The sequence below is a fragment of the Lepidochelys olivacea genome, assembly GCF_965140295.1.
Source record: "Lepidochelys olivacea isolate rLepOli2 genome assembly, chromosome: 14".
Classification (NCBI taxonomy): domain Eukaryota; kingdom Metazoa; phylum Chordata; order Testudines; family Cheloniidae; genus Lepidochelys; species Lepidochelys olivacea.
In genome coordinates, this window is record NC_140424.1 from 19798797 (window position 1) to 19826766 (window position 27970).

At 39.1% G+C, this 27970-nt stretch overlaps 1 protein-coding gene across 4 annotated transcripts in view; it reads left to right on the forward strand.

The window, feature by feature from the left end:
- TBCD (tubulin folding cofactor D) overlaps positions 1 to 27970 on the forward strand; it is a 259864-nt gene that overhangs the window by 121554 nt on the left and 110340 nt on the right. For all 4 annotated transcript variants that reach the window (XM_084646626.1, XM_084646625.1, XM_084646628.1 and 1 more), the window contains exons 16-19: positions 4212 to 4269; positions 13818 to 13847; positions 21300 to 21385; positions 27147 to 27227. In XM_084646626.1, coding sequence (XP_084502752.1) covers positions 4212 to 4269; positions 13818 to 13847; positions 21300 to 21385; positions 27147 to 27227 — 255 coding nt within the window. The remainder of the gene's footprint in view (positions 1 to 4211; positions 4270 to 13817; positions 13848 to 21299; positions 21386 to 27146; positions 27228 to 27970) is intronic.

A 27970-nucleotide genomic window follows, 5' to 3' on the forward strand; every position in this document is an offset into this window, starting at 1 on the left:
TCCTTGATGGCAGGACAAGCCCTGGCACCGGCAGTATGATCCACATCATCGACACCACAACCCACTCTGTTGCCCAAAGCCAGTGGCTGCCAGCGGCCTGGTACCCCTGGAATGTGTGGAGGTTTCCCCAGCCCTCGCAGACAGTCCACTCGTTGGTGGGGGTCTCAGGCCATCAGGCTCAGCATCCCGCCCTCCACCAGAGGCAGAGGCCCCTGAAGGCAGGACCCCCCAGGTCCATGAGCAGTCAAGGGAACAGCCTGCTGGACCACCAGGGGACATGGTGGCTCTCCCACGGCAATGGCTTCGTCCTCATCGTCGCTGAACGAAGCCATCACGGTTCCCCCTCAACCAGTTCCACAAGATGGTGCTAAGACTTATCAGGAACTATTTGAAGAGGGTTGCCTCCAACCTGGGGCTCCAGGCGGAGAAGCTAGAGGAGCCATTGGACTTCTTATTTGAAGTCCTCTGCTCCACGGCACCTGCAAGGGTGGCTTTGCCCCTACACAAAGGGGTATAGAAAATTATTAATGCACTGTGGCAAACCCCTCCTCCCTGTCCCCCATTTCAAAAAGGGCTGAACGTAAATACTTTGTGCCAGCTAAAGGCCACGAGTATTTCTACACCCACCCAGCCCCAAACTCTATTATAGTTGAGGCTGTTAATCAAAGGGAGAGGTAGGGGGAACCCGGGCCCACGCCCAAAAGTGAAGACTCGAAGAGACTGGATCTATTTGGGTGAAAAATTTATTCGTCTTCTAGCCTTCAATTGAGAGGCCAACTACCAAGCCCTCCTCGGCTGCTACGATTACAACATGTGGCAGGCCGTGGCCAGGTTCAAGGTTTCGCTTCCTGAAGGGCTCCAGAAGGAATTCCAGGTGATCCTCGAGGAGGGCACTGCTGTGGCCAGGGTGGCCCTCCAGACAGCTTCAGACACGGCGAATTCCATGGCTTGCACCATGGCCTCGGCCATCTCCATGCAGCGGGTATCCTGCCTGCTCCTTTCTGGCCTGTCGACAGAGGCTCAGCAGTCAATGCAGGACCTTCCCGTTGATGGCCAGGCCCTGTTTGCAGAACAGATGGACAGTAAGATGCATGGACTCAAGGACTCCTACATTACCCTGAAAACTCCAGGCTGTATGTCCTTGGTCCAGCCTGTAAGTGGTTCAGACTGCAGCCAGCTCAGGGCCACGGGAGGCAACCCCGGCAGGAGCTGTCCCACAAAAAGAGCAGGGGCTATAAACGCTGCCCAAACCACCTACCTTCTCCTTCCACCCAATTGGGCTTGACCTGCAATAAGCAGGGGAGCAAGCAGGAATTTGAGGGTGCGCCTGAGGGCAATCTACCAGACTATACCCCATTTTTTTCTTTCTTGCCTTTCTCCAACCACCTTTCTTTTTTCCTGCCAGCATGGACCATTATAACTTTGGACCGCTGGGTCCTCTGTATAATGACGCAGGGCTATACCCTCCAGCTTATGTCTACCCCCATCCCCCTCAGTCCCTGTCCCTCTTCAGGGACCCCTCTTATGAGAGTCTCCTCGCGCAGGAGGTAGAAGGTTGCCGCAGCTGGGTGCGGTGAAAGAGGTTCCTCAGGAGTACAGGAACAAGGGGTTCTATTCCCGGTATTTCTTAATCCCAAAGGCCAAGGGCAGTCTATGGCCCCTCCTGGGCCTACGAGACCTCAACAAATACATAAAGAAGTTGAAGTTCCGCATGGTCTCCCTGGCCTCCGTCATCCCTCCCTGGATCCAGGAGACTGGTATGCCACCCATGACTTGAAGGATGCGTACTTTCATCTTCCAAGGACACAGGTGCTTCCTATGCTTCATGGTGGGATCTGACCACCACCAGTTTGCGGTCCTCCCTTTCGGCCTAGCGACAGCACCGAGGGTATTTACGAAGTGCATATCAGTAGTAGCGGCTTAACTCAGGCATCAGGGTATCTAGATCTACATGTATCTCTACGACTGGCTGGTCAAAGGTCGATCCAGGTCCAAAGTCAAAAGGGATCACATGCTGATCCCTGGGCCTGCTGGTAAATGACAAAAAGTCTGTTAGTTCCTATGCAGAGGGTAGAGTTCATTGGAGTGCTGCTTGACTCCACCTACTATGGAATGGACATGAGTAACACCTCTTGAAGAACACCAGTTACAGAAAAGGTAACTGTCTTTTCAAATATTAAAAATTTGCTTTGCAGTTAATCCTTAGGAAGCATGGTTTACTCATGCTTTTTGTAGCAAAGTGTTTACATTGTATTGTGGTTCTGTAACTCCTTCTAAGCTTCAAGGTGTAGTGTATGTTATTGGAATGTCTTGTATGGTTCTCATTACTTTGGTTTGTTTTAGATATATCTTACATAATACATCTGACATGCGGTGTTGACGTGTGGGGTAGTTAGTAACCTATTACTTTTTAATATTAGTTTAAAAAGCTGCTATGTTGATTCCAAACCCAGAAAAGTTTGGCAATTGTGTGCAAGCCTAATGTCCTGCTAAGTTTAAAAAACCAAAAACTTGTCAGAGAATCAGGGCACAATTGTAAGTGTTTGCCATTGACAGCTTAATACATAGATTTACTTTTGTTTTAAATACGACACTTTATAAAAAGGTATATATTCATAGACTATTAATCAAATATTGTGATACAGTGTGACTTTATTCATTTGCATTGAGTGGGAGATCTATTGCATAATAGGGGAGTCAGTGAACCTGCACCCGGATAATGTAACAAAAATTGTATTTTTGTCAACTGTAGTTCAGTTTTCAGTATTTGATGCTACTAAATGGTATACTAGTAAGTGTATTGGCGCATACAGTACTTGGTTTAAAAAAGTCAGTTTTAGTGACTTGAGATGTCAGAGAGTTGTCTTCTATGAAATCACTACTGAAAGATGGGGAATAATCACCAATTGCTGAGCTCTATAATCTAAAAGATAGCATAGTAGAGCAGAGAGTAATTATTTTATGTTCCAGACTTGTATTCTTGCCTATCACCATGTCTCAGTAGAGATACTATACAGAGAATGGTATCTGATTCTTTGTTCTAGAGTTGATTGAGTCGCTATTGAACTGACACCAATGACAAGTAGAGCTTTGATTTTAATTGAATTTAAAAGTTAGTCTTCTTAAAATGTCTTGAAATCCTAATTTAGTTTTATTTTTGTGTATGTCTAAAACATTTTTGGCATACATATATTTAAAGACATATATTTATATAATGTGAAGGTTATACATTAAAATACTGAAAAGTTTGGTATTGAAAAAGCAATGGGATAATATTAACAATGTTACAGTGCTGCTTGGTTGCTAGTCCATCATCCTTAAGCTACCCAATGGACGATGTCTAGTGTGGATGAGCATTAATCAGAATTGCCAGTACAGGCCAGTTGCTGGGTTTTTCAATTTGTGTTCCCCTTAACTTCCTGCTGACAGTTGGCCAAGGTGGGAAGAGAACTTGATTATTTTTGAACTGTGAAATATTATATCCTATGCTGCAGAGAGTTAAACTATGCCTAATCATGTCTCTGGATTGTTTTCCCCCCTAATGAGCTATCTTAAAAAAAATCACTTGTGCATTTGTTCATATTCAGTGTATCAAAAGGGGCAAGGAAGTTTGCTCTTTAAAATATAGTCATGTCCATGTGTAACTTCCATTCATCTGAGAATCTCAAGACTCTGTTTGTTAATGAAGCGTCATGAAACTCCAGAGATTACACGCTGCCATCTGTCTAAAGTGTGTCTTTAATGCTCTAATCTTCTGTCTGTTGGTATGCAAATAGAAACAACTCCGTACTGTGAATTGACTAGCTATGCTATTGCCTTTAAGGTTTTCTGTTATCAGATATTCTTTTATGAATGTTTCCATTCTACAAATAATAACAAAAGTTTGCAAGAGTGGTTTAATAATGTGTCCATATTGTGGATTGTCCCAGTACTCTCTTTTGCCAACTCACTACAAAGTAATGTGAACCGGGCTTGCTGCTTGCACATTTCCTTAATTTCCGAAGAGGTGGGAAACAATTCCATGAATACAGGGAAATATTTGGTTAGCAAGCCAGATCTGATTAAACTATAACTCTGATTTGCATTAAGAAATTGTAACTTCTTTCCAGGGAATACTGAGTATTCAAATGAAAGGTTAAACGTTGGTATGCTGTTTGTAAATTGTTAATTTTAATATTTTATTACTTATACACTGTATTTTTCTTTTTCAGTGCATTGGTAATAGCTGCGGTGTTTGACCGTGATATTAACTGCAGAAGAGCTGCCTCAGTAAGTTATCGGTTTTGTTTATGCCTTTCTTTTTTTAAAAATTCCTTTATAGTTTGCTTGCAATACAAGCTAATAATGTAGAGCTAGAGTATTTGAACAAAATATTGTATGTCATGAACAGTAAGTATTTTGTAAAATCTCTATAGTGCATATTTAAAAATACAAAAAACATGGCTTTACACTTCATATAATGGATCCATAGTTAAAATCTGAGCTATTGTTACCACAGTTCCATAGTGCAATATATTTCTCAGAAAGAGCTATTTAGTAATATACTGTGACTATGTAATAATACATAATGGTGACTGCTAATATATAAAACTCTACTGAATCTTAACTATACTATGTGGCATCTAGTGTGAAGTTGTTCTGTTCTCATTGTGTGTCCATTGTCATTTTCTAACTACAGTAAATAAATTTTAAAAAAATTCATTTCTGTAGAAGGAAAGAGGTTGACTTGTAAAGATGAAGCTCTTTCTGTAGAGCTAGGACATTTAAGTAAGTCACCTATGTAAGTATCTAGGATAGGATAAGAAAGAAGGGCCAGGAACACCAAGTGTGTCCTATAGAAACTCTATGCAGGACACTGTGATGGTGGCAAAAAGGTGGGAAGAAAGCTTGACTGTCGAGGAGGAGGAAGTGTATGGAGGGGAAGTTGTGTTCAAGTGGGGTGGGAGGAAGGGTAGGAGAGGAGAGGCTTGTTATGTCTGGGGATGTAATTCCATATGATGTAATGTATATGTAACTTGATTAGATTGGATTTTTTTACTTCCTCATAAAGATCCTAGCCCTGAGGAAGGAGTCTCAACCTTACAACAACTAGAACAAACAATATCTCATCAAAAAATTAAAAACCTATAACATACTTAATGAATAGTCCATATAAATAATACAAAAGACACAAAAATATCCATCAACAAACCCACATGTCCCTATCAAATTAACCATCTTTCCAAATGCCCAAAAAGAATGGTGGGCTCTGTAGTGTACCCAGAAAGTTAAGAAATCTAGTCTCTTAATGGGTCTAATGTATTCCAAAGCCAAGAAAGATTCCTCACAGAAAATGCCCTAGTAGCATCTCTGTCTCTTACAGTCCACCTCTATTTAAAAGCTCAAACTGCTGACTGAAGCTGCCACGTTACCACTTGGAGAGGGAGTCAGTTGTCTGTGTGACCAGATCCCAAACCATTTGTGGCTTTATAGGTTAAAACCAAAACCTGTGTGTGGTAACTTCACCTAGAAGTTAATAGGAACAAGAGCAGAACATAGAGTACTGGTATAATATGATCTCTGCGTAATGTATCTCTCAACAAATGGGTGGCAGCTACGCTCACTGCCCTAGTTTCAGCTTCTGTATAATCAGAACATGTTGCCCCACGTAGAGTGCATTGTACTAGACTAATTTCAAAATCACAAATTATTACAGTAAGGTTTGTGTATGAAACTAAAGATTTATACCCTCTTTATTCCAGGCATAGATGAAGAAAAAGCACTGAGAATGAAATTGTCTAGAAACTAATTAGTTAATTTTCATTTTTCAAACTGAGAAATATTGGAAAAAAAACCTAGTAGCATAAATGGTGAAAAATCAATTAAATTTTAAAAATATTGTTTTAATAATCCAAAGAATTAGTTGTTACATATGTAAAAAAAAATGATTTTCAACCTGACTGCCTCTTTGAGTGCACTGCTAAAAAGAATTTTGTATGAATGCTCCGTACTCATACTTTATTCATTGATGCCACTAATTAACTAATTTCAAGAACAAAGTGATTCTCAGCATTCTTTTCTGAAAGAACATTTTGTGCTGACTGATTGTAGATTGATTCCCAGAGCCATTTTTACATCTGAACTTGTCCACGTAAGCCTTGGGTAAAGTGAAGCTGTTTAAATAATTTTTTTCCAGAGTATGTACCCCGTCCTTGCAGATTATTTGCTTGATACTCTAATGGGATTTTTTTTGTCTCTAAGTTTTATGATTCTGTGTCTAAATAGTAAAACTGATACTTTGACTGTGAATTAAGGTGCCAAAATTAATACTGACTAGAACAATACTTACTAATCAGGCTCAGTGTGGATTACCTTTCTGTATTTCAAATGGATACAAATTAAAATACAATGATTTGGTTGTTTCTGCTATTACTGTCCTTGTATACCTAGCAGACAGCTTGAAAACGTGATTTTAATGTGGTTCATCACTAAAAAGTTAGTGTATTGCATAAGGCTTTGGCACATTTTTATTGTGTGCTGTTTATCTCCTTCCTTGGGTTAAGTGTGGTTTTTGTAGGTGGGTATGGAAAGCAGTGCTACTGTCTACTCATGGTAAAGTGTACCTTCTGTGAGCTGTGCTTTGGCTAGTTTCTGGATGGAAGATTACACTATTTGAAGGAATCAAAGGCTTTGGTAATTTAATCATACTGATCCTTCCCAGTTCAGATTGTGCTGTAATCATAGCTGCAGGGTAACGTTGCATACAGTGTGTCTGTTAAGTCCCACCCTAACTGCACTCCTCATTGCACCAAAGAATTGCTTCTCATAGAGAACTGAAACTGTTTTAAGAGGAAGTCTGTAGAAAATAGTCACCCAGTGTGGTAAATGTCCTTATGAATATGCTCTAGTTGATATCAAGTAGATTCTTGAAGCTCTTGCATTTTTAAACTTTTACAAAAAACAAACCAACGACAAAACAAATACATAAATAGAATTTGAATTTCTTTAATAAACTGAGGGCAGAACCACAGTTGCAACGGATTTGTTTAATATCTAAATTAGTGGGTTTAAGAAAGTATTCACATGTATCATTTTGAATGTGTATATAAGGTGGATTGTTTTGATTTGTATGTTACTAGTGTCAATTCAAATTGGAAACCCTATAAAGAATGTGGAAATATGGTGAAGCATATATCTCTCTCAAAACAAATTAAATTGTGTTCTGTAAATGTATTTCAATGTAAAAAATGGTATCTACTGAAAGTCATTAAGAATATTGTGTTGCGTTTATCATATGTGCTGAATTAATTTTTTTTTAAAGTATGACCAATTCATAGCTTGTATATTTCCACTTCTGTTATTTTCTTGCCAATTTTAACTTGGTGTAATTAAAAGGCCATTTCTTTTGCTTAACTTGGTGGCTTGATAATACCACCTGGCATCATGTTTTTTAAATTAGTCTCTCCTCCTCCTCTTGTATCAGTGGTTGGTTTAAGGGAGGACTGGTACCACTGATTTCACTGTTTGGATTGCTCTATTGCTTGAACTGGAAATGTATAGTTATTATAGCTTTTTAGTATACTTAGTTAGATGTTTGTTAGCATTTTCTGCTTTAAATTTGGAAGCAGGGCTGAGAATATTTTCTTGAGACACAAGGTGGGTGAGGTAATACCTTTTTATTAGATTAACTTCTGTTTGTGAGAAAGGTGTTTGTTGTATGTTTTACTTATATGTATCTCTGTGTACCCATACTATGTGTGTTTATCTCTTTTTAAGCCCTAGTCCTGCATGCTGATAAACATGTGTGGATCCTTGCTATAAGAATTCCATTGAGCAGTGGGAAGGTGTGATTGAGTTAGAACATAAAAAAGCATCTAAGAGAATCTGATTTTTTGAACCCCTTAATTTTAATATTGAGTAAAAACAAATGAAAAAATAATTCCCAAGGGAGATGATTTATACCAAGTTTTAATTTTTAAGCCCAAATTTTGTAGAACTCCAGAAATAGGGCTATCTAATGGAAGTGCTGACACAATTTGACCTGAGTGATGTGAAAAATAAAGCTCATTTTATGAGGTACATGCATTAATGTGTGTAGTAGCCAGGTGGTTTCTGAATATAAAGTTGAAATAAACTTCTGGAGACTATCGTTGTTTAACATGCCTTTCTTTCTTTTGGCTTTTTGTTTGAATTCTGTTGACAGTATTTTTCTCATTAAAATGAGTCATATTTCCCCAAGACTTAACAAAAGATAGTAGGCATGAACGTATCCATTGGCTTTTTTGGATACTTAACAACAGTTCAAGCTAAGACAGGTTCAATTTGACACAAATACAAAAATAATAAAAATAAAAATTAATCCTAAATAACCACTCCCTGCAAATGAAATTGGCTGTCATAGTTTTAACCAAATTTAGCTTAGAGTTATGGAAAGTTTCAAAGAGCTGTTGAATTGTGTGTGGCAAATAAAGCAAACATTTAGATATTTTACAAATTGTAATCTTTATAGAGTCTAATGCTTGTACAATATACTGAAACATACATTTTTCAAAGGCTGTTGGACTGAAATGTTAGATTGTTTCATTGTCCAATGAAGCAAATACTTAATGCTAACATCTAGACTAAGAAACATGAAAAGAAAACTTTTTGAAGTCAGTGGGAATTGTGCATGTTTACTTGAAGGCAGAACTCGTCCTTAGTAAGTCAATTATGAAGTTTACTAGTCTCTTACTAAATTATCTTTTGTTGGGTGCTTTTCTGTTCAGTTTACCTAATTAATATATTTAATGAAACCAATTTATTCATTAGAGAAGACATGTTTTACTTTGTTAGAGGAATGATGTTTCCACCATGTTTAATTTAGCGAATTCTGTTTAGATTTTCATCTGCATGATGTTATTTAAACTGACATAGAAAATGCAAAAGGAAAACAATAGCAGAACGTAAAAACGTACAGTACATTAAGGATGGTTATTCTGCAAAGTCTTCACTTATAATACCTATCTGGCTAACATGTTATATTCAGTGTAAAATTCTTCTTTCCATTAATGACTAGTTTATGGTTATACTACAATATATTACACTGAATGGAGACTTACTCTGTCAGGCGCAATTGGTGTTCTCTGTGGTGAAGCGTGGTGTCCATCCTCCCTGTGGAAGGAAAGGGCCCAAGTAGAGACCGTCGAAACGTGGAAGTAAACGAATGGCTATGCAGGTGGTGTCGGACAGAAGGCTTTGGATTCTTTGACCATGGGATGGTGTTCCAAGAAGAAGGATGGCTAGGCAGAGACGGAGATGCTAACGAAGAGAGGGAAGAGCATCTTTGCAAGCAGGCTGGCTAACCTAGTGAGGAGGGCTTTAAATTAGATTCACCAGGGGAAGGAGACCAAAGCCCTGAGGCAAGTGGGGAAGTGGGATAACAGGAGGAAGCATGATCAGCAGAGTGCAAGACGGGAGGATTCCTGCCTCATACTGAGAAAGCAGTACAATCAGCGATTTATCTTAAATGCCTTTACACAAATGCAAGAAGCCTGGGAAACAAGCAGGGAGAACTGGAAGTCCTGGCACAGTCAAGGAATTATGATGTGATTGGAATAACAGAGACTTGGTGGGATAACTCACATGACCTGGAGTACTGTCATGGATGGATATAAACTGTTCAGGAAGGACATGCAGCTACCTGAAAGGGGGTTCCAAAGAGGATGGATCTAGACTGTTCGCAGCGGTACCAGATGACAGAACAAGGAGTAATGGTCTCAAGTTGCAGTGGGGAAGGTTTAAGTTGGATATTAGGAAAAACTTTTTCACTGGGAGGCTGGTGAAACACTGGAATGGGTTACCTCGGGAGGTGGTGGAATCTCCTTTCTTAGAGGTTTTTTAAGGTCAGGCTTGACAAAGCCTTGGCTGGGATGATTTAGTTGGGGATTGGTTCTGGTTTGAGCAGGGGATTGGACTAGATGACCTCCTGATGTCCCTTCCAACCCTGATATTCTATGATTCTATGAATTGCAGATATTTTATAAATAAAACAAAAAAAATTTCTGGCAGTCTGAAATCAATACTGTCGAGCTTAAAAATACAGATGTCCCACTCAGCTGTTGTTGAATTTGGGCCTGTATATTTATGGATAATCTGGCCACTTACTCAATTGAAACATTTCCTAAGGTAATCATAATGCAGTTGGTCAGTGATTGAATTGCTTAGTCACTTAGGGGTGTAGGCATTAAGGGTGAGAGCCATATCTCTGTTGCAGCCCCTTTATGCCAGGGAAAAGGGCCTGAGCAGTGTGTAAAGGAGCCCTATAAAAGCCCTTTATCTGACCAGGAAGAATTACCCTGATTTAGGCACTGAGAAAGGCCTCTGTATGTTGTCTTCTGAGGACCTCCTTGCAGGTCATGGCAAAAGGGTATGCTAGAGGATAGGGATGTAAAATGGTAAATGGTTTACAGGTTAACCGGTAAGAATTAGTCTTGCCAGTTAACTGCCCTAACTGTTAACTCCAGCTGCGCCAGCTGGCGGCCAGCTGGTCAGAAGGATCTCAGCCCCGGGCTGGCTGGAGCAGCCCCAGTGGTTAAATGCTTAAATGATAAATTTTAATAATTTAAACGGTTAACTTTTTAAAACAATATTTACATCCCTACTGGAGGAGAGGCTGAAGGTGGAAGAAGCTTGTCAGTATTAGGGCTACAGCATGCAGTTGTGCAAAGATGTCAGGCAGCACTACAGCCCATGTTCCTGCCCTGGCAAGTCGCTGTAACCTAGACATGCTCTCAGGGCTTTATAAGAAGTTACACTGGGGGCCTTTCCAGTACACTTAGATTGCTACCGCATCCCTGTGCTATGAGTTCTCACCTGTTGTGTGGCTCACATTGATTCCTTGGAACCATAGGTTATTCCAGAGGGAATTCTGCACGACTGCACAATGCAGAATTTGCACAGAATTAATGTTCTGTGCAGAATTTTATTTTTTTCCTGAAGAATTGGTGCTGAGGAGCTGCTGGTTGCCAGTAGGGGCCACTGGACCGGGCAGAGCCTGGCTTCCTAGTGCACAAATAAAGGACCCTGGTGGGGGGGAGAGAGGGGTAGCTGGAGGGTTCCTGGCAGGTATTGTTCCCTGCATGCCCTGAAGGAAGGAGCTGATGTGTGGGCTGTGGCCCCACAGTGAGCGGAGCGCCCAGCCCAGCGGGAATGGAGTCCCTGCCCAGCATCAGCCCTGCACAGTCCAACACTGAAATCACCACAGGAAACTCCATACAAGCGTGGTTTGACCAGCATCAGGATATTTCTGCGTCTGGATCTCTGGGGGGAGGGGATGCAGGTATCTGGCCTTATGGCTGGGCTCTGCAGGGGTGTGCGGGGGTCTGGGCTGGGGGGGGCTTGCAGCTGGGTTTGGGGGGAGGTATGGGTGTCTGGGCTGAGGGGCTCTGTGCAGCCGCCTCCAGCACCCCCTTCAACACTCCCAATACCTCCTGAATACCCTATGCCAATACACACAGACCCCTTCAGGACCACCCAACTGTACCCACCTCCAGCTCCCGCTCCCCCCCCCCCGGCAGTGTCCTGTATTTGGGAACCTCTTGGTAACCTTGTGGGGGCAGGGTGGAAAAAATGAGAATCAACTAAAAGACCAGAGAGGCAGAATTTTCCCCCAAGATGCGCCCAGCTGGCATGTGTGACACATGCAGACGGAGGCACCCAACAAAAGCATAACAGAGAAACAGAAATTGCGTTGTCATGTGGGGTTCCTTTAACTTTCTGCTCCTGGGGGAATCTTTTTTGTTCCAGAAATACTTGCTGCAAGATATTTGGAAATAGATTACCAAAATAATTAAAACTGGCATGATTCTATTGCATTATTATCACAAATTATATATGGAGATTTTTGCAGAATTTTAAAACATTGTATGCATTTTAAAATTTTTTGACGCAGAATTCTCCCAGGAGTAACAGGTTCAAATCCAAGCAAGCGAACTCAAACTTTCATTTTTCCAGAGTTCAGTATTTACTCTGTTTTTCTTTTGGAAGGAATCTTACAAATAAGTGATGTCTGTCTATGTGGCAATCCAAAGATCCCATGGTATTTTTGATAAGAATAGGATTTTTGCTCCAGTGTTCTTGGTCAAAATTTCCCACTGTGTTGGACATCAGTTGTCAGCTGGCTGCTGCTGTCTTTTCCCAGAAATTGTTTGTAAACATAGTGTCATTACATAAATGAGGTGAATAGTTATTAGTATCCAGATAATAGTGATACTTACTTTTTTTGAACAATTTAGAAAACCTCTGCCAGTATTTGTACTTCTTGCTTTTAAAAAAAAATTGCCTCTTTATAAAAAGAAATTTTAAAATTTGTATGTAGTATATATCAGGGACAGTTCTACTCCAGACTAACTGGTGGGGAGTGGGGGAAGATACTGGAAAAAGTAAATACTGTGTGGGGGACTACATTGATGCAGATATATATGTAATGCTCTAATTACATATATTCTATTTTCTTTATGATCTGTTTATTGCCAGACATAAGAAGTGTACATCAATTAAGATGCCTTCAAGTTTTGCAAGCTCAGAGACTGATATTTTAACATGCTTTCACACCTGAATGTTTCAAATATCAGTGTTCAGTACTCAAGAATAAACAGCTAAAGCAGTACAATCCCAATCACGCTGCTCTCAACAGCCTCTAAGTATTGTATTTAACTAGGCTTGGCAGAATTAAATTTTTATTTTTTATAATTTTGATGGATAATATTGATGTTTATTTTTAAGCATTTTTTTCTGTGTGTATCTAATTAAATGTTCACAGTTGTGAAAAATTATGGGGTGTGTCAAGCAATGAGGGGGTAAGACAATTATTTAATGACAGTTGATTTTGCAGTTAAAAGAATTAAACCTTTATAACTGTTAAAACACAAATTGTCAAGATCACATGTCAAAATATGCAAAGTAAATATCCTTAAATCAAATTCTAAGTTTTCAAGCATCATTTTTCTTTTACTTTGTCGATCTGTAAAATTCAATTATTATGGATGGAAATTTTTATTGGTTTGTGTGTGTTTGGTGAAACTGATGTTTACCAACATATACTGATAAAAATGAATCCTTCCAAGCCTATACATCACATAAACAAGGCATTATAACCATGATATTATCTAAGGCTATGTCTACACGAGCACTTTGTTGGTAAAACTGTTGTCAGTCAAGAGTGTGGAAAAAAAACAAAAAACCCCACCTCCCTGACCAACATAAGTTTTACAGACAAAAACATTGGTGCGGACAGCGCTATGTTGGCAGGAGATGCTCTACCGCCGACATAGCTACGGCTGCTCGTTGGGGGTGGTCTAATTATGCCAACGAGAGAGCTCTCTACCATTGGCATAGAGGTGTGCTGCTGCAAGGTCTGTAGTATAGACATAGCAGAGTCTTTATGGAAGATATCTGAAACTTTCCCAAAGCAGATAAACAAGACAGAGCTGTCCTGATTCCTTTTGTCGCAGGCTACTGACTTTTGATTGTACTGTGAAGCCTTGTCTTAGGAATCAAAGACTACTCTTATGGGTGTGATTATTTTAGTCAACTTGCATTCTTAAACTGTTGTCATGCAACAGACAGATTTGAAAGCGCATTAGAACATAAAGCATCAGTGACCTTCCCTCCTCCCCCCCCCAAAAAACAAACAAAAAACAACCCTTGAGGGCCTATTCAACTAACAAAGGTGACTTTATTTTAAAAAGTAAAGCCATGGGTCATTTATACTGCTGCGTGTTTGTTTTGAATTCATCCTCTGGTGTTTATCAAAAAGAAAACTGACTCATTTTTGTATGTTTGTTCTCTCTGTTCTGTAGGCTGCCTTCCAGGAGAATGTTGGAAGACAGGTATAGTAACTTTTCTGATTCTTCATTAGACTTCTTGTAGATACATTGTAACATGTAACTCCTAAAACCAAATGAGTAAAAGAACAACCAAATTTGGGGAACACTGTTTTGGAACAATCATGTAACATATTTTCATCATTTGAACCACAGGTTCTTGTGTACTTTTTTCCCCTTTAAACTTAATTGAGAGTTTTTAGGACATTAGTTCCAGAAGCCTTTTAGCAAGTTGCTTCTAAAAAGCAAAACCTTGATGTAAAGTCGCACAATATGCCTTAACTTGCATTAAGGTAAGTTAAGTGAACTACACAAGGCCTCACAGCAATTTGATCGCATAGCTAGCACTAGAACTCAGGAGTCCTCACTTCTGGTCCTGTGCTTTGTCCAGTAGGTCATGCAGTTTCTCAAACCATAATCTGAATTTTCCAAGAAATTTGTTAGTTTTGAAGTATGAGTTGTTCAAGTAGAAAAGTCCACTTTATTTCCATGTCACTTGGCAGGCAGATATTTCATGGCATAAAAGACTTAGAACAGTGGTTTTCAGCCTTTTCTCATTTGCGGACCACTAAAAAAGTTTGAATGGACAGACCCCGTTCGAAATCTTCAACCTAGTCTGTGGACCCCCCATGGCTAAGTTCCCTCTAAACTGCGTGGCTGGGTGGCCGCCTAGCAGGCTATCGAGTGCCGTGCACTTCAGGTGTCCCTCCCCCAACTGCCATGCTGCTTCTGCCCTCTGCCTTGGAGCTGCTCCTGGGAGCCTCCTGCTTGCTGTGCAGAGTGGGGATGTGGAAGGGGGCACTGAAGTCAGGGTGTCCTCCTTCCCCCCCGTCCCTGTACCCCATCTCCACAGAGTGGGGTGGGGGACACAACAGGGCTCAGGACAGAGGGAGCTTGCTGGCAGTTGCTGCTGTGTCTGAACATGCTGATCTACTTAATAGGGCAGCGTGCTTAAAGTGGGGGCAGCATGCTTAAAGGGGCTATGCGTGTGTCTGTCTTTTTCACACACTCTCACTCTCTGTCTTTCACAGTCACCTCCCAACATATACTTGTATTATTATTGTTGTTACTTCTTGATACTTCTTGCGAAGTGTGGTTTTTTTAGTTGTTTGACTGGTCTATGCATTTCATTATGCTTAAATTGAATTCTTTGAGTAGTGAGTTCTAAAACGCCCAACTTGTCCTGGCTGGAGTAATTATCCCTATAGTAACTTCTTAAAAGTATATATTATATCTAGGTTTTTGGTTTCTACTGGTGGTGCACATCCACACATTATCTCGATATGGTGCACATAACAAAATTCATTCCACACATGGATGGAAAAAATTAGAGGGAACACTGCTCCAGGAGTCCATGGACCCCAGGTTGAAAACCACTAACTAAAAATCTCTTCATCTGTGTGCTGAATACACTAACTGCTAAGGTTTCTGCCTGAAGTCTAGAAGAAAGAGAAAAAATTAGCCATGCAATTATTTCCCATTTATAATACTAAAATAGTGTAAATACATTAACAAAATCTTTGAGATTGCAAATCATGTGTCTCACATATAAAAAAAAACAAACAAGCACATTTAAGGTGATCTGAGAAGCTTCTTATCTGCAGGAATCTGTGTTCAGGCCCTCATGATGTTTTTCTCTCCTCTAAGAGCTGAGATCACTGACCTATACAGCAGAGCAGGGAGCTGTGTTTCATACACTAATATAGGTGTTAGTGATGTCATGTAGGTAAAGAAGCGCAGAAGCTTAAAAACCTGATTTTAAATTATTTTGTAGTGCCAATATACTCCTGGCACTATGCATTCTCACCATAGCACATTTCCAGTATCTTGTTAAAAGGTTATTTGTGGTGTTCATTGGTATGGTATTTCCTCATTGCATGGTGTTATCTTGATTCTAATTTTTACTAAGATTCTTTTATGCCACTTTGGCAGTGTGAAAAGGCCTTATAGTGTGTGTAAATGTGATACTGTACTGGGTATGTGTTAGCTGCTGTATTAAGGTCAAAGCAACATGGAGCTAATGATGGTCTCATCTTGCCTTCATTGGATTTAATCAGAAGCAGGGATGAGGGGCAGGGGGCAATGGGCCCAGGACTTTTAAAAGTGGGAGGGGGCAAACAGTAATGTGATAAAGTTTACAGGCGGTACAGAATTATTCAAAATAGTTAAGTCCAAAGCTGACTGCAAAGGGTTGCAAAAGGATCTTAAAATTCTGGGTGACTGGGCAATGAAATGGTAGATTGAATTCAGTGTTGATAAATACTAAGTAATGCACTTTGGAAAACATAATCCCAACTCTACATAAAAAATGATAGATTCTAAAATTACTGCTACCACTCAAGAAAGAGATCTTGGAGTCATTTTAGATAGTTCCCTGAAAAGGCTGGTCATTGTGCAGCGGTAATAAAAAAAAAAAAAAAGAAAAAAGAAAAAAAAAAGGTGATGTTAGGAACCATTAGGAAAGGAATAGATGATAAGACAGAAAATGCCATAATGCCACTGCATAAAACCATATTACACCTATTCTACTGTGTGCAGTTCTGGTCACCCCTTTTCAAAAAAGTTATATTAGAATTGAAAAAAGTAGAGAGAGGAGCAACAAAATAATTAGGGGTATGGAGCAGCTTCCATATGAGGAAAGATTTAAAAAGACTGGGACTATTCAGCTTAGGAAAGAGATAATTAAAGGGGGATATGATAGAAGTCTGTAAAATCATGAATGGTGTGGAGAAAGTGAATAAGGAAGTCTTATTTCTCCTTCACATAACACAAGAACCAGGAGTCACCCAATTAAATTAATAGGCAGCAGCAGGTTTAAAACAAACATAAGGAAGTACTTCTTCACACAACTCATAGTCAACCTGTGGAACTCGTTGCCAAGGGATGTTGTGATATAAATATGTGTGTGTATAACTAGGTTCAATAAAGAAATAGATAATTTCATAAGTGATCTCTCTCCTGCCATCCATCTCCACCCTCTGACAAACAGCGGCTAGGGACACCTAGCCTTACCCATCCTGGCTAATAGCCACTAATGGACTTAACCTCCATGCATTTATCTAGTTCTCTTTTAAACCCTATTATAGTCCTGGCCTTCACAACCTCCTCAGGCAAGGAGTTCCACAGGTTGACTGTGTGCTGTGTGAAGAAGAACTTCACATGGATATGTTCATCAGTGACTATTAGCCAAGATGGTCAGGGCTGCAAACCCATCTGACATGGGCTACTGTTGGAGGACAGGATACTGGGCTAGATCAATTGCTGATCTAACCTAGTATGGCCATTCTTATGTTCTTATTCAAAAGGCCCCTATTCTAAGGTCAGTTTTCAGTGTTAGGCTTTCTGTACTCGAGCTGCCCCAAATTCTCTGTCACACGAGCTGGGTGTTCACTCCCCTAGTGATGGGAGGTGGGCAATAAGGAATGTGTCCAGAACTGATGTGTGTTTCAAGATGAAGTTAGGATAATAGTGGAGGAAAGCTTCAAGGGAGGGCTTCTTCTGTGATGGTGGCCCAACTAGGGCTGAGGTAAAGAGGACATCATGATTTCCTTGATTCTCCAGAGCGTCTAGTCATTGCAGAGCAGTTCACACTGCCTCCATGTCATGTGGTACTGGATAAAGCAATAAAACACCTCCCCATGATTTCAGCTTATATCAGGTGGGATGCAGCCCAATGATGCTGTAGTTTTTAAGCCAGCCCTGCTGAAAAGTACTGGATATACATTAATAGGTCAGATTTGTTTAAATGACTTCTCAAAAGTGTCGAGGCAATTCCAATGAACTTTGGATGACTATGCGGCTTTAAAAAAAAAAAAAAAGTGTATGAACTGTCAACACCTGAAGCTAAGAAAATACTTGTCTTGGTGAGATGATAGTTTTGATTATGCATACTTATTTCATAATGGAAGTGATTTGTATAAATGGCTAAAATTATTTTTGTCTTATCCATAATATCAAGATTTCAGGATATTCTCTATCAGATCTAGATGTTTTCAATACATTATAACAGACTTAGGCTGAACAGATAGAACCAGACATCCAAGCAATTTGTTGTAGAATGGTCTGTGGGTTAAGTATTCATTTATGCTCCTTTTTGAAAATATTGACTTTATTTCACCCTTTTACTAGGGAGGTCAAGACAACTACACACAAGCTTACGCTATCTGACACTTTCATGTCCCCAGTACTAAATTTACTAAACCAGTTTCAGTTTTTACTGTGAGAGTTTATGCATCTTACATGTATGCCACATCCAGAAAATAAGTTCCTGTTGCATCTTAGCATTGTTTCTTTGGTTTTTAAAGATGTGAGCTAATTGAATGAATATTTGGCTACACCTTTTCATTCAATGAAAGATTTGTAGGGTTGTTTATAGATCAGTCAAAAAGGTTCAATCCCAAATTAATCTATTGCCAAAAAATTTCATTGCCAGGCATATGTTGATACATATGGTCTACATTTGAACTCATTACAGATTTAGCTAATGCACAGATAGACAACAGATACTGGATACGTTCTGGCATTTTCTGGAGGGATCTACGATGAAATTGTAAATTAGCAGGGCACAGAACCTGACAGTGGAATGGAACAATATCCATGACTCACCTTGTTCCTGTGGGAGGAGTAGTGAACCATTTCTTGCTGCCTAGGAGAATGGCTACTTCAAACCATCAGATACACCCATTATATCTCTTTATAATATGATGCAACAGACATCCTTTTTCTGCGTAGGTGGGAAGTAAAGTACTTTTTCTCCATCCAAAGCACTTAATACTTTTAGTAATTAGATGAGGAGAAGAAAAGTGCAGTTTTGTTGCTTTCTTGTTCCTGACTTCTTCAGCTCTGTAATGCCTCCTATCCTGGAGGTAAGAGAAGTGTATGTGTGTGTGCTACAGCAAATATGTTGCTGTTCACTGTTAGGGTGGATTTGAAGATTCCATGTAGGTGAAAGGTTTTTTCTTTAAAAAGTCCCAGAATATATCTAAGAATAAATCAAAGTAGAGGCACTTTTTTTAACAAAATTAATTTTAATATTGAAGTGCACTTTTAAAAAATCCTTTGACACAATGGACACTTTCTAGATTATTTTGCATTCCTGTAGCCCCAATGGAGAAGGGATGTAAAGCAAAGAAATTGTCCAGATTTCCCAGAACCTCTACTCCTGCACAGCACTCATTGTTTACATATCATGTGACCTATCCCTTTTGTAACTGGGTGTAGTATGTTTGGTTATTGGCTAGTTTACGTTTGCCCTTAATTATAGGGTGAGTAGGCCATGCTGTCTCCTCCATCAGGAAATATAACTTTGTATCATACCATTATACTAAATGAAATCCCGGTCAGCCAATCAAAATTCTGAAAATCTGAGCTATGTATGAGCTATTAGACATGACTGGCAGTGAATTTACAGCTGATGACTGCATGCATAATCATATGTTACGAGTGTCTTCTGAAAAAAGCAATAATACATTTGCATAGCACAATCAGAAGTGTGATTGCTACTATGGAATTAAATTTGTTGAAAAATTGGGTTTTATGAAAACTTTCTTTAGTTAATGGATAAACACATCATGAAATATATATATAATTGGAGACTAGTAAATAACTTACTTTTTTTTTTATATGTGGTGATTTTCTTTCTACCTGTCCTCTCCTACACAGTCTCTACTGGGTGTTGTTCCTTTCATATGACCTGAAAACCTGATTCTGCTTATATGTCTGTATATACAAGATTTATACAACATTATTTTCTGTAATGGTAACAATATTGCTAGTGTGGAACAAGTAATTGAAGGAAAAGCTCTCGTTTATAATGAAATTTGTCTTAAATGTAAATATCTACTCTCTCTAATAATGCTCACTGCCTCTGTGACCACTTCATTACAATGGAAAGTATAGTTAATTAGCTTTGTGGATTTAGGCATGACTCTGATAAGCAGTTCCCTCAATTCCAATTGATGACACAGGAATTGAGGGTGTTTAGTTTGTTGTCAAGGCAATCAGTGCCTCTTAGCATTGAGCTCATTGTTCCTAATTTCTAATACCACCTTTGATTTTTTAAAAAATAAATCCTTTTACAGAGATGAAGGTGTTCAAGAAACTTCCTGTGTTATTGGATATTCCAATCCTACTGTTTTTCTAAAAATAATTTCAGCACAAACACATTCTGATATGAATGTATTTACAGTGCACCCTGATTGATATAGATTATATTTAGTAAAACTATGGCATTTTTGGTTTGATAGAAATCCTAAGAAGTTATGCTTCATCTGTGTGATATCACTGCTCTGTGTCACTGTATGATATTTTCTCCACTGTGTTATCTTAGCCATGAGACCTAGATCACATCTCAAGTTAATTAATTTGCTGTAATAGAATAATTTTGGGTGGTATCTTAAGAATGATGTGTTGTCTTGTAAAAAGTTTATCACATTCTTGACACATGAAGTTTATACAATATGAAGATAGAGGGACTTTATTTCTTATAGCAGTGTTAATAGGTAGGTCCACAATAAGTAATGCTGTTAGCTTTTCCACTATAATTTACTATTAAGACGTTTACTGTATCCTGAAAACAGAAACGGTCTCTGATGGACAGAAATAATCTGTAATAATCTGTAATCTGTAAGCTAGAAGAGGCTACCATGAGAGCAAATCATAATGAATGCAGGTGGCAAAGGGAGTGACTTTTGTGGCAAGGAAACTCCTCCAAGGCCAAATGGAAGTGGTGTCTGAAATACTTGGTTGGTCAGTGATGGATAAATTGGATGCCATTACAGGCCAAGATTAAGATGATAAACCTATTTCAGGGAAAGTAGATAAATATGATATATACAGTGTTGTTTAGGGGAGAAATTTTAAATTATAAAGTGGTGGGCATCTTGGTACAGTGTCTATATCATTCTGAGTGTAGCTAGAGGTATAGGTCTAGATAGATACACATGGTGTGAAAAAGATGAGTAACAAAACAAAGAAAACAAACATTATGAATCCAAATACTTGTGTCGCCCCTTCACCTTCAAAGTGAATCTACAAACAATTAGGGCTCTATTCTGACTTCGGATACACACATGGCTTCCATTGAAATTGGCCACGTATCCTTAGTTGTATTATGACACTTTTAAGGAACATGGCAATGAACTAGAAAAATCCAAACTTGAGGACCCACACCAAAATATATTTTAAAAACATTTTAAATTAATCATTTCAAATGATACTTTAACATTACTAAACTTACTGCCTGCTATTGTTTACTCTGTCTCTTGGCCATCCTCTTTTAAGTGGAGTCAACTGTTCAGCACATCAGATATCTCTCTTGTATAGATATACTTTCCACAAAATCAGGAGTTAGTGTGTATAGGTGGTGCCTGTTAGTATAGGTGATATTTTCAACTGTTGTTGACCATTAATACAAAATTTGATCAGTCGTCATTTTTTTTCTTCTCTTAATATTGATAGGGGACTTTTCCACATGGCATTGACATTTTGACTGCAGCTGATTATTTTGCTGTTGGTAACAGAGTTAATTGTTTCCTTAATATAAGGTAAGTTCCCATGCATTAGTTTCCCTACACTTAACAGAGCTTTATTACCTTATATTATGTTATATTACCTTATAATATTATCTTTTTTAATAAACAGGAAACTTATTTTTCTTATTCCTATCTGTGAACACAGATTATGTTCAGAACATGGCAAAAGTTTGAGTGAGTTGGCCCAAGGTTCTAAACTAGGTCTGATGTTCTTCATTGTTAACTTCAGTGTTATCAGTAAAAGGGGGTAACAAGCAAAGTGGTAAAATTTGCAGGTGACCCAAAATTATTTAGGTTAGTCAAGAATGGAGAAGACTGTGAGGGACTTAGAGGGAACCTAACACAACTAGGTGCACGGGCGGCATGATGGGAGAACAAATTCATTGCTGACATATGCAAGGTAATGCCCATTGAAAGGAGTAATTTGAACTATTAGTTTCATTACTGAGGTCTTGTCTACATGGAAAGTTACTGTGAGGAAGCCAGGCATGTTAATCTACAATGCACCAGCTTCTTGTGTAGTAGTGTCCTGTGTGGACACTGCTGTAGTGCAGTGAAAGTCCCGGACTGTGGCTTAGTATGCTACTACTTCAAAGCATAGTACTCTAAGTTGCATTACGAGACTTTCACTGTGCTGTAGAAGTGTCCACATAGGACGTTACTGTGCAGCAAGCTGGTACTCTAGATTCACATGCTGGCATGCTGTGCAGTAGCTTGCCATATAGACAAACCATAATTTCTATATTAACTGTAAACACTAATGACAGAGACCAGGGCATCACGGTGGACAGCTCATTGAAAATCTTAACTCAATGTGCAGCAGTAGTTGAAAAAGCAAACAGAATGTTGTAGAGTAGGCTGTTTAAAGAATTGGACGGTGAATAATATTTAAATAATTAGGAGCCCGGTGGCACCTTAAAGACTAACAAATTTATTTGGGCATCAACTTTTGTGGGTAAAAAACCCAGTTCTTCAGATGCGTGGAGAGATATTTTTTACCCACGAAAGCCTATGTCCAAATAAATTTGTTCATCTTTAAGGTGCCACCGGACTCCTCATTGTTTTTGTGGATACAGGCTAACACGGCTACCCCGCTGATATTTAAATAATTAAAATGCTGTTGTAAATCAATGGTGTGACTTTAGCTGAAATACTACGTTCAATTCTTTTAACCCGTGTAAAAAACTGCTAGCATGGAAATAGAGAGGTTTCAAAGTCAGGTGATAAAAATGACTGGTACAACAGAGACTTCCTTGTGAAGTGAGATTGAAAGACCAGGACTGTTTAGTTTAGAGAGGAGATGGATTAGAGAGGGTCTCCTATTACTGTTCTAATACAAGAGTAAGGGAACATTCAGTGAAACAGAAAACACATTTAAAACTGATACAAGGAAATATTAATTTCCCAATACAAAGTTAATTTGTGGAACTCACTGCCAGAAGGTATCAAGACCAAGAGCTTAGCAAGATTCAGGGTATGTCTACACTGCAGTGTAAGCCCAGGGTTAGTGGACTTGAGTCAGCTGATCCATGTTAGGGAGCCCTGGGGTTGTGCGTCTACATTGTATTTTAACCCTACATTAAGACTTTTCTAACCTGTACTTGAACCTAGGGCTCTGGCATCCATGCTGCAATACACAAACCTGAGTTATAGTAACCATATGCCAGATTCTCTAGCGCCTCATCCCCTTTTCCCCCAGTCCCCAAATGTGGCAACTCTAGTCCTAGGACCGTGGTGCACTGTGGGAAAACTTTGCTGCCTGTCCTGATGTTACAGGAAATTTGAAGCAACTTGCTTAGCAAAAGATTTGGTCAGTTCGCTCTCCATTTCAAACCCAGGAGGCTCTATGATAGTGTGCTTGTGGATTGGTGATCAGAAGAGAATAGGTTAATGCTGCCCGGAGCTGCTGCCTTTCGCAAAGTGAGCGTGTCTTTCATTTTCAGAAAAGTGGACGGCAGATTTTTGGGATAGAGAGGACTAAGGAACTTGTCCCATGGAATTGTGGGATTTTTCTGGCTGACTTCCGGGATTCGAGTCAAGTGGGGCTGCATCTACACTGCAAAGCAGTATGGCTTGGACCCTACATCCTGGGTCCAAGCCATACTTAACTCAAGTTTGGACCTTCCAGCCCTGCAAGGTCCTGGGACCCTGGGTCCAAGCCCTGGGTTAGTGCAGTTGCAGTGTAGGTGCAAGGGGGACTGTGCTTGAGCCTGGGCTCAAGCACAGTCTTACGTTGCAGTGTAGACGATTAACTTCTTTATATTGAGCTTTTTTTTTTTTTGAGTTTGCTTCAGGATGTGGTGTTCTGCTATGTGCTCTATATCTTGACTTGAACCTACTCAGCTAGCAGTGTAATGATTTAAATATTCCCTTATCTCTGTGACTACACTTCTCTTTATTGTTGCACTATTTGGAGTGCCATCTTAAAATCAGAAGCATGTTGCAGTTTTGGCCATCCTGTATTTCCCCCCTCTCTGTTTCAGTCTTCTGTTCCATCTCAGTAAGGAGAGGTGAAAAAGAATGGCTGTTGCACACATCATACAAGGAATTATGCATTTTAAAATATAACAGATATAACAATGTGGGGCGTCGTGCCCACTCAGACAGTATAGAGGTACAGACCAAATGCCAGGACAACAAATGGGGAAATGGCGCACACTGTACACATACCTGCTTTTTAATTCCCACAAAGCAGAACGACAGGTTTAATGTTTTCTAGTTATCTTATTATGATCCTATTCCCTTTGCTTGAGCTATATAGTGTTTTGTTTTGTTTTGTTTTCATTTAACTGATCCTTCTTTGTATTTGTCCATAATTCCCACCTTATCCCTTCTCTTTCCTTTCCCTACTCCACATCCTTTTTCTACACATAGGCTAGTTGAGGGATATAAGCAATCTTCAACCAAACCAAACTAGGGAAATGCAATTGGTCATATTCTCTGAAGTCTGTTTAACTGCGCCAATTTGCACCCGCAGAGCATATGGCCTATTACTTTAAAAATGTACACAGCCTTAAAAGAAGTAGTAGATTTTTCTGGCTTCGGGGTAGTGAGAAGTTTGTTTCTCTTCACTTTTTGCATTATTTTGTTGATGCCTATGCTGTTGTCTTTTCTTCCATGCTCTCTGGTTCAGCTCTCTTTTTCATTGTAACTTTCAGTGTGGTGTTAAGCATACATGATAAAAATGTTTCGTTTGCTTAAGGGCAAAAATATTCTAAATTAAAAAGTCCTGCTTTATTTTGCCTGATTACAAAGCAGATAACAAAGTATTTCCCAGCTCACTCTAGATCCTATGGCTGCTCTTTTCTTTCCTTAATTTCTGCTTCACTGATCACTTTAAGAGGAATTTCACTTAGTTACTGAAGTGTGATTCCTTGAAACCATATTCACTATTCTTAATCGAGATTTTGTTCTTGAAGTGTGTGTGTCATCCTGAAGTGTGTGTGCCATCTGAGCTGTAATTAATTGGGTCAATACTTCATTACTTCCTTAATTCTTTGTGTGAATGGCATCAAAGCACAAGGGGATAGGTATATATTTAATTGTCTATACAGAAAATATGCACCATTACATGATGGATGGAAGAATGGACCTCTCTGACAGGGCCTCTCTCCTTGATTGCTTAGGTATAATTTCTTAGGTAGTTTTAAAAAGCAGTAACATGGTGTACAGAGTCCATAGTTTTGATTTAGAATCTCAGCCCTTCAGAGGTCTGTCACATGACTCTTATGCCTGCATAAATTCCCATTAACTATAAAGGGACTGTGTGTAGATGTAAAAGTCTGTACATTGCTTCCTTTGAGCAATCATAACATTAATAAAGTTCTGACTCTGGATGTTTATTGTTCTATACCTTTGAACTGATAGAAATAATTTTCTGCATTTGACTGTTTTCATTAATGAAGGCATATTTCAGAGGTACAATATTATATATAAAAAGTTGTGTGGCTATTGCCACATTATTATTAGATGGACTGGTAGCCCTGCATATTATTAAAGTTGCCCAACACTTCCAATAAAAACCCAGGTTTTAGTTTCTTATATTGGGCTAAAATTTTCTTTGCTGAATGTCTACCTCAGGCTGACTTTTTTCTTTTTCTTTTTCTTTTTCTTTTTTAAATTTCAGTAGTAATGCTTCAGCCATTTCTGAGAACAATGAAAAACAGTGTTTTGTCCATATAAAAAAAATCTGGTGACTTTGTCTTTAAGAAGCTCTGTTGTACCTATGTTTTAGAGCAGGCATTTAAAATTTGGCTGGGGGTGGGGCGGGGTGGGGCTTTGTATCAGAGATGTACTTTTTGCCATTCCAGTGAAAATCTGCCCAAATGTGGCCAAGTTAATAAGCCTTTACAAAATCACAGCTCATATGTACTCAGTAGATTTTAGCAGCTAATTCCCCAAACATTCTGTCAGCACTGGGTGTGTTCCAGCCCAGGAGTGAGCAATTGCAACTGTGAAATGCAGGTCATGCCGGATCTGGGTATCTGAACTGGGAGTTGGGATATATGGGAGTCTGAGACTGGCTAGGCAAGGAGACTGAGATGGCCTAAACAAGGAGATGGGGCCTGGCTGGTCAGGGAGAGTGGGACTGGGCAATAGGAGGTTGGAAATGGCTGGGCCAGGATACTGGTATCCAGGTAGGGGAATAGGGATTGGAGAATGGGAGTCCGTAGGTAGGGTTGGGGGGACTGAGATCAATCAGACGAGGAGCTTGGGGAACTGGAATTGACTGGGCAAAGGACTAGAACTGAAACCAGTGGAACGGGAATGTGGAGGTGGACAGACCTGAAGAGGTGTGGAGGTATGTGGGTGTCAACATGATGCCACATGATGGAGTTCGTGTTTTCAGTTTGCTTTTTTAACACTATGTGGGTCAGCAGTAGAGTTAGGACCTTTAGATCCACTGCACAGATCTGTCACTTGAGCTAATGGAGTAACTCATAGTAATAGACTGTCCTCCATGTACACCAGCACTAGAGGGGGATGATGCACACACTATGCCAATATAGTATAATATTACTGTATTAAAAAAAAAAAAAGCACTTTTCCCCAATCTAATATTGAAAATAATTATAAAAATGTAGAATGTATTAATCATTGGATTTAAACAGTAAAATCTATAAGCAGTTTATTTTTACTAGTATTTATTGATCATATAATTCTTTATATATGTATGCAATGGTGTTCACTGATCTCAAAATAGTTAAGAAAAATATTGTAAATATTAACATAATGAATGTTACATAATATGGAATATCATGTTTTTATGTACCCCTTTTAATAGACAAACGGGTAGTATATTTTTGAAGGTTTTTTTGTTATTGCATTAAAAGCAATGGGGACAAAATCTTTAAAGCAGTATAGTAGAACCTCAGAGTTACGAACACCAGAGTTACCAACTGACCAGTCAACCACACACCTCAATTGGAACTGGAAATACGCCATGAGGTAGCACCAGTACCATACAGCACTGTGCTAAAAAAAATAAAAAGAATGTTTGTTTGTTTTTTTAATTGGCAAGGTGAGGAAACTGTTTCTGTGCTTGTTTAATTTAAATGAAGATGGTTAAAAGCAGCATTTAAGTCAGTGTTCAAATTGTAAACTTTTGAAAGAACAACCATAGCATTTTGTTCAGTTATGAATATTTGAGTTACGAACAACCTCCATTCCTGAGGTGTTCATAACTCTGAGGTTCTACTGTATGTGCCAAAATTCAAACTGATATACATTCTGTATTCTTTTATATATATGGATGTACTTATTTCTTTTTCAGTGTGTACATTGCTAGTTTTCCTGAATATACACAATCAATGATTGACCACCTGGTTAACATGAAGATCAACCATTGGGATGGGTATGTTTCAAACATGAAACTTATATTATTTGGAAGTCAAAAATTCTGTAAATTTTACTTTTCGGAACTCTTCAGTTATCTTTCTTTAAAGGGAGAGGGTGGTAGTTGTCTATTTGTTCTTATCTGTATGATGGTAGGAACTAGAAGCCTCGATCAGGATCAGATTCCATTGTGCTGGGGCTTACAAATGCTAGTTATATTTTCCTGAATCAGGGACTAAGGGACTGAATCATATTCCTTAGAACGTCTAAAAATCATAATATGGTAATTATTTTTTAATAAAACAGGCCCCTCTGAAAACCGTTTTTAAAAGTATTAACAGATTTGTGCTCCTTTTTAATCTTGGAAATTTGTAATAACTTTTTTCCATGAATGATAACATTTAAAAAAAGAAATGTTAACATTTTAGAATTGCTAATGTATTTGATTGGGCAGGCAATGGCTTACATCAGTGGTTCTCAATGTGGGGAGGGGCCTCTAAACTTTCTAGTGTGGCATGAAAAGCACTCGCACTTACTCATGGAGTCACAACAGCACTGAAATTTGGCCCCTCTGTAATGACATCATGGATTGCATGGACATAATGAAATTATTCCAACACTTCTGATTTTTTTTCAATAGCAGAGAGGTGGATGTGGGTATCTCCCCACTGTTGGATCTGGGTACCTCCCCACTTAAAACATGTTTTTAGTTTTCGTGACATTTAAACCTAGTTTTAGGAGGTGAATAAAACACATCATTAT